At 43.0% G+C, this 12,021-nt stretch overlaps 1 protein-coding gene across 2 annotated transcripts in view; it reads left to right on the top strand.

The window, feature by feature from the left end:
- stk40 (serine/threonine kinase 40) overlaps positions 1 to 12,021 on the top strand; it is a 99,915-nt gene that overhangs the window by 75,774 nt on the left and 12,120 nt on the right. For both annotated transcript variants that reach the window (XM_068011142.1, XM_068011143.1), the window contains exon 8: positions 9,719 to 9,863. In XM_068011142.1, the coding sequence (XP_067867243.1) occupies positions 9,719 to 9,863 (145 nt within the window). The remainder of the gene's footprint in view (positions 1 to 9,718; positions 9,864 to 12,021) is intronic.

Below are 12,021 nucleotides of genomic sequence, written 5' to 3'. Positions count from 1 at the left end.
GAGAATTTAATTGGGACAAATTTTGTTGCCACTTGTGCCAGATATGGGTGTGTTTTCCTGTATTGGATACACGAAAAAAATCCCTCCATTGAAGCTTTCTGATTTAAGTGCTTGGTGTTTCATGTGCAAGTTTTAAGTACTGTTCTCTTGTTTTGGGACACTCTTCTAATATTTCTGCTTCCTGTAGAGGATATAAGGAAAGGCTGTCTTCAAGTGCAAGGAGATCTCAGACTTTTGGCATTAAAACTGAGACATTGTTCAGATAGCATTCATCACCCCCTCTTCAGAAAGAAGGTCCAACCTTAACCCCGTCTCCACCTTCCTTTCCATAGTACTTGAACCCAAATTCTTTCCTGCGATTCCCATGTTTGACTCTGCAATCATGTTTCCGTTCTATCACAGCACTGAAATGGTCCTGCTCAGTCACAAATGGTATCCTTTGTCCATTATCCCTATTCATTTTTCTTGACCTCTCCACGACTTTTGACACTGCTGACCATACCGCTGTTCACAAATGGCTCCTCAGTTGTCCAGCTCAATGGGACTGCCCCAGCTTGGTTCACCTCTCAATGTAATCTGATCATCTCTAGAAATTTCTTTTGTTCCCTCTTTTCTATTCAAGTAAGGAGGGAGAGACAAAGCAGAAAACTACAGATCAATTAGCCTGACATCAGTCATTGGGAAAATGTTGGAATCCATTACGAAGGAAGTGGTAACACGGTTCTTCGAAAATCTGAATCAACCTGGTTTTATTGAAAGGAAATTATGTTTCTTAAATCTATTGAGTTTTTTGAGGGTGTAACTAGCAGGATAGTTAAAGGGGAACCAGTGGATGCATTATATTTGGATTTTCAAAATCCCCCACAGGAAAGGTTGTTACATAAGAGAAGGGCTCTTGGTGTTGGCGGTAATATATTAGCATGGAAAAAGGATTGACTGAAGGACAGAAAACATAGTAAACGGATCATTTTGAGGTTAGCTGGCTATTACTAGTGGGGTGCCACAAGGATCAATGCTGGAGCCTGTGCAATTTACAGTTTATATTAATGACTTAGATGAAGGGACCAAGTGTAATGTATCCAAGTTTGTTGACTATACTAGGTGTGAATATGAGCACTGCACAGAGCCTGCAAGTCGATATAGATAGGGTAAATGAGTGGGCAAGAAAGTGGCGGATGTAGTATTATGTTTTTATTTTTTCATGGGATGTGGGCGTTGCTGGCTAGGACAGCATTTATTACTGATCCTAATTACCCCTCAGAAGGTGGTGATGAGCTGGTGTCTTGAACCGATGCAATCCATATGGTGTAGTTATACCCACAGTGCTGTTAGGAAGGGAGTTACAGGATTTTGATCCAGCGACAGTGAAGGGACGGTGATATAGTTCCAAGTCAGGATGGTGTGCAGCTTGGAGGGTGTACTGTATATGTGGAGACTAGAGTCCTAACTGTAATCATTTTATATTTTTATATAAATACTATATATTTTATAATTAATCACTCAGGACCTTCCCGGTCTCTGCATCTCAGCTGCTCACTGGATAAACTTGCAGCAAGTATTTCAACCTGTAAAGCAGGAGTCTAGGTAATGTATAATATTTTCTGAGCCTTCGGCCAATTGCTGTGTTTATTTTAAGCAATAGAGATACTGGTACAGTGTGGCACAACTCCATGGGTTTATGTTTAACTCGTGACCAAACAATCACTGACTTCATGGCTCCAATCTTCAACTTTTTAAACAACCTTTCAGGTCCAATTACAGTTTTTGTTGCTTATCTGCACAAACTGAAAGTGAAAAACCGATTCGGAATCGGAAGGTAGGTAAAGTGAACATTCCTGTGCTCGGGTCGGGTCAGGTCCGGGGAAAAAATGGAAGGACTCAGGTTGGGCCCAGGTCCGATGTGGTTCTGTTGGGTTTGGGTCGGGTTTTCTTTTTCCGGACTTGAGCAGGCCTTTAGAGTAGGCCACTTGGCCCTTCAAGCCTGCTCTGCCATTCAATAAGTTCATGGCTGAACTGATGACTCCACATTTCCACCTACCCCTGATAACCTTCCACCCCCTTGCTTCTCAAGAATCTATCTACATCTGCCTTAAAAATATTCAAAGACTCTGCTTCCACTGCCTTTTGAGGAAGAGAATTCCAAAGACTCATGACCCTCTGAGAGAAAAAAATTCTCCTCATCTGTCTTAAATGAGCAACCGCTTATTTTTAAACAGTGACCCCTAGTTCTGGATTCTCTCACAAGGGGAAACATCCTTTCCACATCCACCCTGTCAAGACCCTTCAGGATCTTCTATGTTTCCGTCAAGCTCCCTTTTACTCTTCAAAATTCCAGCGGATACAAGCCTAGCCTGTCCAATCTTACTTCGTAAGACAGCCCGCCCATTCCAGGTATTAGTCTAGTAAACGTTCTCTGTACTGCCCCCAACGCATTTACATCCTTCCTTAAATAAGGAGACCAGTACTGTACACAGTACTCAAGATGTGGTCTCACCAATGCCCTGTATAGCTGAAACATAACTTCCTGACTTTTGTATTTAATTTCCTTTGTGATAAACCATAACATTCTATTAGCTTTTATAATTACGTGCTGTACCTGCAGACTAACCTTTTGCGATTCATGCACTAAGACACCCAGATCCCTCTGCATCTCAGAGCTCTGCAATCTCTCACCATTTGGATAATATGCTTTTTTAAAAATTCTTACTGCCAAAGTGGACAGTTTCACACTTTCCCACATTAAGCTCCATTTGCCAGGTCTTTGCCCACTCACTTAACCTATCTATATCCCTTTGTAGCCCCCTGATGTCCTCTTCACAAGTTACTTTCCTACCTGTCTTTGTGTCATCAGCAAATTTAGCAATCATACCTTCGGTCCCTTCATCCAAGTCATTTATATAAATGTAAAAAGTTGAGATCCCAACATAGATCCCTGCGGCACACTACTTGTTACATCTTGCCAACCAGAAAATGACCCATTTATGCCTACTCTCTGTTTCCTGTTAGCTAGCCAATCTTCTATCCATGCCAATATGTTACCCCTACATCATGAGCTTTTATTTTCTGCTATAACCTTTGATGTGGCACCTTATCAAATGCCTTCTGGAAATCTAAGTACAATACATCCACTGGTTCCCCTTTGTCCACAGCATGTGTAACTCCCTCAAAGAACTCCAATAAATTGGTTAAACATAATTTCCCTTTCACAAAATCATGTTCACTCTGCCTGATTACCTTGATTTTTTTTCTAAATGCCCAGCTATAGCGTCTTTTATAGCTTCTAACATTTTCCCTAAGACAGATGTTAAGCTAACTGGCTTGTAGTTTCCTGCTTTCTGTCTCTCCTTTTTGAATAAAGGAGTTAGATTTGCTATTTTCCAATCTAACAGAAACTTCCCCGAATCTAGGGAATTTTGGCAAATTAAAACTAACGCATCAACTGTCTCAGTCGCCACTTCTTTTAACACCCTAGGATGAAGTCCATCAGGACCCGGGGACTTGTCTGCCCGCAGCTCCAACAATTTGTTCAGTACCACTTCCGTGGTGATTGTAATTTTCTTGAGTTCCTCCCTCTGTTCCATTTCCTGACTTGCATCTATTTCTGGGATGTTATGCCTATCCTCAATAGTGAAGACTGATGCAAAATATCTGTTCAGTTCATTTGCCATTTCCTTATTATCCATTATTAATTCCCCAAACTTACTTTCTATAGGACCAACACTCACTTTGTTATAAAAACAAGAAATGCTGGAACCACTCAGCAGGTCTGGCAGCATCTGTGAAAAGAGAAGCAGAGTTAATGTTTCGGGTCAGTGACCCTTCTCACTTTGTTAACTCTTCTGTTTTAAATATAGAAACTTTTACTATCTGCCTTTATATTTCTGGCTAGCTTTCTTTCGTACTCTAATTTTACATTCATCAATCTTTTGGTCACTCTTTGCTGTTTTTTATATTTTGTGCAATCTTCTGACCTGCCTCCCATCTTTGCGCATTTATAGGCTTTTTCTTTAAGTTTGATACTATCTATAACTGTTTTAGTTAACCACAGATGGCGGGTCGCACCCTTGGAATTTTTCTTTCTTGTTGAAATGTACCTATTCTGTGTATTCTGAAATATCCCCTTAAATGTCTGCCACTGCATCTCTACTGACCTATCCCTTATCCTGATTTGCCAGTTCACTTTAGCTGGCTCTGCTTTCATGCCCTCATAATTGCCCTTATTTAAGCTTAAAATACTGGTCTTGGACCCACTCTTCTCTCCCTCAATACCAGCTCTAGTATAACCTGCTCTCTGGTTGGCTCCAGAATGTATTGTTCCAAGAAATTATCCCGAAAACATTCCATGTACTCCTCATCTAGGCTACCTCTGCCCATCTGATTTTTCCAGCCTTATGGGGGTTCAAATCCCCCATAATTATCGATGTACCTTTCTGACAAGCTGCCATTATTTCTTCCTTTATACCCCGTCCTACAGTGTGGTTAACATTAGGTGGCCTGTACCCAACTCTCACAAGTGACTTCTTGCCTTTGTAACTTCTCATCTCTACCCAAACTGCTTCTACATCCTGGTCTCCTGAACTTAGGTCATCCCTTTCTATTGTGCTAATGCCATCATTAATTAACAAAGCTACCCCTCCATCTTTTCCTAGCTTCCTGTCTTTCCCAAATGCCATGTATCCTTCAATATTCAAGTCCCAATCTGTCGTCCTGCAGCCATGTCACTGTAATGGCTATCAGATTGTACTTATTTATTTCTATTTGCGCTCTCAGTTCATCTGTTTTGTTTTGAATGCTACGTGCATTCAGATACAGAGCCTTTAGTTTTGTCCTTTTATTATTTTTGTAACCCCTAGCTTATCTGTTGATTTACTCTTAGATTTGTATGCTCTGTCGCTTCCTGTCAGCCTGTTTATCATTTCCCATATTAATACCTTTCTTGCCTTGTCTCCACTGCTTCATTTACCATAGAGTCATAGAGTTATACAGCCAATCATGTCTGTGCTGACCATCAAGCACCTAACTATTCTAATCCCATTTTCCAGCACTTGGCCCGTAGCCTTGTATGCTATGGTGTTTCAAGTGCTCATCTAAATACTTAAATGTTGTGCGGGTTCCTGCCTCTACCACCTCTTCAGGCACTACATTCCAGATTCCAACCACTCTCTGGGTGAAATTTTTTTTCCTCAAATCCCCTCTAAACCTCCTGCACCTTACCTTAAATCTATGCCCCCTGGTTATTGACCCCTCCATTAAGGGAAAAAGTTTCTTCCTATCTAACCTATCAATGCCCCTCATAATTTTGTACACCTCAATCATATCTCCCCTCAGCCTTCTCTGCTTTTAGGAAAGCAATCCGAGCCTTTTCACTCTCTCTTCATAGCTGAAATGCTCCAGCCCAGGCAACATCCTGGTGAATCTCCTCTGCACCCTTTCCACTGCAATCACATTGATCCCTTGCTGCCACTATTCAGTTTAAAGCCCTCTCTACATCCCGAGTTATGCAGCTCGCTATAACACTGGCCCCGCACGGTTCAGGTGTAGACTGTCCCAACGGTAGAGCCACCACTTTCCCTAGTATTGGTGCCAGTGCCCCACGAACTGGAACCCACTTCTAACACACCAGTCTTTGAGCCACGCATTAATCTCTCTAATCTTATTTGCCCTTTGCCAATTTGCATGTGGCTTAGATAATAATCCGGAGATTATTACTTTTGAGGTTCTGCTTAATTTGACGCCTAGTTCCTCATACTGACTATGCAGACCCTCTTTCCTTGTCCTGCCTATGTCGTTGGTACCTATGTGGACCACAACGACTGGATCCTCCCTCTCCCACTGTAAGTTCCTCTCCAGCCCTGAGCACATGTCCTGAACCCTGGCAATGGGCAGGCAACACAACCGTCTGGACTTTCGCTCTTTGCTGCAGAGAACAGTGTCAATCCCTGTAACTGTACTGGCCCCTACTACCACTACATTCCTTTTTTTCTCCCTCCACTTGAATGGCTTCCTGTACCATGGTCAAATTGTTCATCCACCCTGTAGCCTCCACTCTCATCCAAACAAGCTGAAAGAACTTCAAACCTGTTAGACAATTGCAAAGGCTGAGGCTCCTGCACTCCTGCCCTCTGGGTCCCCTTACCTGTCTCAGCTGCAGCCACACTCTCCTATCCCTGACCACTGACAAAATCAGAAGACCCTATTCTAAGGGGTGTGACTGCCTCCTGGTACAAAATGTCCAGGTAACTTTCCCCCTCCCTAATGTGTCGCAGTGTCTGCAACTAGGACTCCAGTTCCGTGACTCTGAGCCGAAGCTCCTCGAGCCACAAACACTGCAGACGTGTTTGCCCTGGATCACGCTGGCATCCAGGAGCTCCCACATGCTGCAGCTGTGGCACCTCACCTGTCCTGCCATCCTTAATGTGTTTTAATTAACTACTTAATTATTTTATTAAATTATTTATTTTTTCCTTTTTTATATATATTTTATTCAGTTTGTCACTAGTTCCTTTACTATTTTAAACGTTAGGAATAGAATGGACCTTAATCACTTACCAGATACTCTCCAAACAGGGAGCTTCTTCCCAAAGCAATCACCTACCTGCTTACCTGTGATTTTTGATGCTATGTTTGATTTAAATTAAAAACATACGTGTATACTCACCCCGGCGGCTCTCTGTTTCCCTGCTCTCACTGTTGATTGTGACGTCACTCTGATGCTCCTCTCTCTTGTTCTGCCTCTGTCTCCGGTCTCCGACTCTGGGCTTTTGGCGCGCTGTTTAAACCTCCACTCCTGTCGTGCTCCTCTCGCGCTCTGTCTCTGTCTCCATCTCCGGTCTTGTGCCTTATAGATGATGGACAAGCTTTGGGGTCAGGAGGTGAGTTACTCGCTGTAGAATTCCCAGCCTCTAACCTGCTCTTGTAGCCGTGGTGTTTATATGGCTACTCCAGTTCAATTTCTGGTCAATGGTAATCCGCAGAATGTTAATATTGGGGGATTCAGCGATCGTAATACCATTGAATGTCAAGGGGAGATGGTTAGATTCTCTCTTGTTTGAGATAGTCATTGCCCAGCACTTGTGTGGCACAGATGTTACTTGCCACTTGTCAGCTCAAGCCTGGATATTGTCCTGGTCTTGCTGCATTTCTACACAGACTGCTTCAGTATCTGAGGAGTCACGAATGGTGCTGAACATTGCGCAATTATCAGCGAACATCCCCACATCTGACTTTATAATTGAAGGGAGGTCATTGATGAAGCAGCTGAAGATGGTTGGGCCTAGGACACTACCCTGAGGAACTTCTGCAGTGATGTCCTGGAGCTGAGATGATTGACCTCCAGCAACCACAACCATCTTCCTTTGCAATAGGTACGACTCCAACCAGCGGAGCGTTTTCCCCCTGATTCCCATTGACTCCAGTTTTGCTAGGGCTCCTTGATGGCAAGGGCAGTCATTTTCACCCCACCTCTGGAATTGAGCTCTTCTGTATATGTTTAAACCAAGGCTGTAATGAGGTCAGGAGCTGAGTTACCCTGGCGGAATCCAAACTGAGCAGGTTATTGCTACGCAAGTGCGCACGATAGCACTGTCGACGACACCTTCCATCACTTTACTGATGATCAAGAGTAGACTGTGGGGTGATAATTGGCGGGGTTGGATTTGTCCTCCTTTTTCTGTACAGGTCATACCCGGGCAATTTTCTACATTGCCATTGAGATTAATTTCCATTTTCCATCAGCTATTTCCTTTGACGCCGCAGCCGCCCCCACCCCCCAACAATAAACCCTTGCCACTGATTGCATTCTGCACCAATGTCTCTGGCTGGACCAGACTCTTTGCAGTCTCAGCGCCTATTAGACAAAGAGCTGAACTTTAGACCCCATACCCTCTCCATCAAAATGACTGTCTACATCTACCTACGTAACACAGCCTGCCTTCACCCCTACCCCACCTCTAGCCTCCCATTCTCCACCCTCCACAAACTAAGGCTCATCCAAAAAGCTGCCTGTATCTTATCCTACATACACTCGTCACTCTTATTCCTTGCTGACCTAGTCTCCTGAGGCCTCCAATTTAACATTCTCATCCTTGTGTTTAAATTCCCCTTCGCTATTTCTATAACATTTGCATTATTGCAGGTTTCTTTCTCTTCTCTTTTTCCCTCTCCCCGTCTAGTCTACTCTGTCTCCTACAATTCGCACCACTACTAGTGCCATGTCTTCATTCACGTAGGCCCCATATTCTGGAGTTCTCTCCCTTAAACCCCACTGCTTCTATACCTCTGTCCTCCTTTAACATGCACAACTTTGGACAACCTTTTGGCCACCACTGTGAAGAATCTTTGGCTTGGTGTACAAATTTGACCACGCCTCTTTGAAGTATTTTGGACTTATTTTACGGGTGCTATATAAATGCAAGTTGTTGCTAGGTTGACCCTTGCTCATTTGTAGTCTCTTAAGACTTCTTAATCTTCTCCATTATATCAGTACTGCTATACTGTACTTTCTCTCATTCCTCCTACTCACTCTTACTCTTGTTTGCCTAGTGTGTTAACCAAGACTCATGCTGACTGAGTCGTCTTTCCCAGACCTTAAAATTGTGGCATTTCTTGTCTCCTACTCCATCCTTCCATAGTTTATTGTTGCCTAACCACTGATTGATTTGCCCTGACATGTTGTCTTGCACTTTGATTTTTGATTATTCACCTAAGTTTCTAAATAATGAAAGTAATTTTGCAGCATTACTTTTTGCGTATGTTATTGTCTTTTTTTTATTTATTCATTCATGGGATGTGGCTATCGCTGGTGTTAGCATTTATTGTCCTTGAGAAGGTGGTGCTGAGACGTCATCTTGAACAGCTTTAGTCCATATGGTGAAGTTACTCCTACCAAGTGTTTGGTAGGGAGTTTGAGTTTTGACTGAATGGCGATACATTTCCAAGTCTGGATGGTGTGTGGATTGGAAGGGAACTTGCAGGTGGTTGTATCCCCATGTGCTTGCAACCGTTGTCCTTCCAGATGGCAGAGCTCGCGGGGTTGGGATGTGCTGTCAAAGGAGCCTTTGCAGGTTGCTGCAGTCTGACTTGTAGATGGTACACACTGCTGTCAAGCTGTGCTGGTGGTGGAGGGAGTGAATGGTTAAGATCTTGTTTAGAAGTAGTTAAATTTAATGTTTGTCTGCATGTAATGCTGCAATCCAAAAGTGATTCATTGTGTGAAATGCTTTTGAGATGATTTAACAATGTAATGAGGTGTTGCTTAAATATGATTTTTATTTTGTAGAGTGAGCAGTATATTTTCATGGACTCCATTGCAACAGTTCCACCAGGGCTAAAAATGGGTAACATTACAAAAGGGAGCAGTGATGGCCTGTCGGGCACTGTATCGTGCCTTGCGCTGTGGGTCAATGAGACATGCTTGTGTCTGCACTGAGTTTCCAGTATCTGAGATAAAATGGAGATGAAAGTTCTTTTTGGGAAGAGCCAAATTTTTAGAGCAGGCGATCTTTGCATACAATGTCAACTCCTTGTAGCACTGCAAAGCTGCATTTGCCAGGGCCTGGGAGCAGATTGCCTAACAACCCAGGTCTCTTGGTTTATTTGTGACGTATGGGATTCTTGCAGCAATTATCTAAAATATATATATAAAAATTGCATAATTAGTCAACTGTTGAGACCTTGAAGCTTTAGCTAAATGTTATTCTGTATGTCTCTTGTTTTTCAGGCCGACCATACAGGGGCAAACCCAGTGATATGTGGGCACTTGGTGTGGTGCTCTTCACCATGCTTTATGGACAGTTCCCATTTTATGACAGCATACCTCAAGAGCTTTTCAGGAAAATCAAAGCGGCAGAATACACCATCCCAGAGTAAGTTAAGGGTTTTTGCAGGTTCGACTTTGGCTTAAAAATTACCTAGAGTACTAATATGTGGTTTTATGTGATTATTTTTGAATCCTAATTTTCCCATCCCCTCGGGAAAACTTACTTCACAAGTCTCTTTCACACTAGCTGCTTTCAGGATTGGCTGTGTTGCAAACAGTTCATTTTCCTGGAACCTTCATCAGTCATTAGTAAACACAAGGTCAGGAGACTTTTAGCCAAACTTAAGTCTTGGACCCTCTTTTTTTTTTAAATGAGGCTGACAATAGTCTTGTTCAAGGTTTTCACTGATGAAGGCCATTCAGCACATTGCATTTCATCCATGTAGAAAGACCTTGAGTCCCACTCATTGCAGCATCCAACCTAAGCGATTCAAGGGCTTTTGGTTCTGATGTGCCTGGGAGTCTATTCCACATGTGAAGAGCTTCCTGATTTCATTCCAACATTTACCTTTGATTAGTTTAGACCTGTGTCGCCTTGTTTTACTTTGTTTAAAGTAACTTTGTGGATTTATCTTTTCGACAATGTTGGATATCTCTAAGATCACTTCTCTGTGCCTCCCTTTGAGGCTGAGGAGCCCTCAATTCTCCACTCTGAAGTCTCGGACTGGGGCTAGTCTTGTGCTAGTCTCTGCGTTGCCTTCCGATCTTGGTGTCTTGGTGACCAGAACTGGACACGGTACTCTGGGTGCAGTCTGACCAGAGCAATGTATGGTTTGAGCACAGGGTACCTCAGGTTTGTTTCGTACTATTTCTATTGGCTTTGTTTGGTGCTCTGCATTGGTTGAACATTGCTGAGCACTACATCTACGAAGACTCCTGGATCTCTTTCAATTGACCCATAGTTATTTCAGCCATTTATGATATGCGTGTCTCCCATTGTTTGTTCCAGTCTGCACGCTTTGCATTCATCTGCCATTGTTCTTGCAAGTACAGCACTGAGTCAGAGCCTTTGATCTGTACTCTTGGCTTTTCAAAATTTGTTTTTAACAAGTGCACTTGTCTGGTTCTTTTGTAAATGTTTTTAATTGTGTGAGGTGCTAATTTGTAATGCTGTGGAAGTGTTGCTGACTCTGCTGGTGTGAGGGAACTGACTTACTTGCACAGCTGAAATGAACAAAGTTGCTGAACTTCCCAGGAGTGGGGTTGGTGAGTCAGTTGCCACATGCTGGTTAGGCTTCACAGTGTCAGCTTTCTGGATTTTACTCAGTGTTTAAACCAACGCTACTCAAAACAAACAGTGTTCAGAATTCTTTTAAAAAGTGCTTCCACTGTTAAAAGGATTTTGAAAATGCTTCATTGGTTTTGTAAACGGATGAATATGTCTGCCAATCCCTCCCCCCTCCCCCCCCCTCTCTTTCTCCCCCCTCTTTTCCCCCCCCCCCCCCCCCCAACTACACCCTCCCTCCCCTCCCTTGTAAACTCTATTTGGGACTGGTTGATTGCCACACTTCGTCAGCCTATTCAGCTGGATATTAAATGATGTAATAGGGATCTTAGCAGCATAAGAATAAATGCACTGGTGGGTTGCCTTCATCCAATTCAGTCTTGAAAGCTTGCCCATTATGGTCTTGGTCCTGTTTGACAAAATCCAGACGAGCATGTGAAGAATTGCCAATTGGGCAAACTATTGGAATGCTGTTGCACCTATAGGACTTCTTGTGCATGTGTTGGCACCTTAAGGAAAGACAGTTCTGCACTTGCACAGTAGCTTTGAAATCATTGGGGGATTCCGTATTGTATTTTCAGCTAACAAATTCCTTTTGAAATATAAGTTACTCATTTTGTAGGCAAATGTTATAACCAGTCTCCACACAAGAAGTTTCTAAAAATAGCACTGGAATGACCATTGAATCTGTTTGAGTGGTTAGTTACAAAAATGTGAAAATGAAGGATAGGAAAAGACCATTTGGTCTATCAAGCCTGTCCAGTGGTGCAACACTTGTGTACCAAGACCCCCATCTGCATGCCCCCTCTGTTCCCCATTTCCATCCACCAACAATGCAGTCTGCTGGGGGGAAAAACCATACATAAATATAGCGATTTTAAAAAAAAGCTGGTAAATTCCTCTCTGACCCCCAAAGGCGATCAGGCAAGTTCCAGGAGCCCACAGTGGCTTGGGGAGGCATCCTCCAGTATCATGTGTG

The sequence above is a fragment of the Heterodontus francisci genome, chromosome 31, assembly GCF_036365525.1.
Source record: "Heterodontus francisci isolate sHetFra1 chromosome 31, sHetFra1.hap1, whole genome shotgun sequence".
Lineage (NCBI taxonomy): Eukaryota > Metazoa > Chordata > Chondrichthyes > Heterodontiformes > Heterodontidae > Heterodontus > Heterodontus francisci.
The sequence above is the reverse complement of the archived record's forward strand: the minus strand, read 5'-3'. Positions and strand labels throughout refer to the sequence as shown.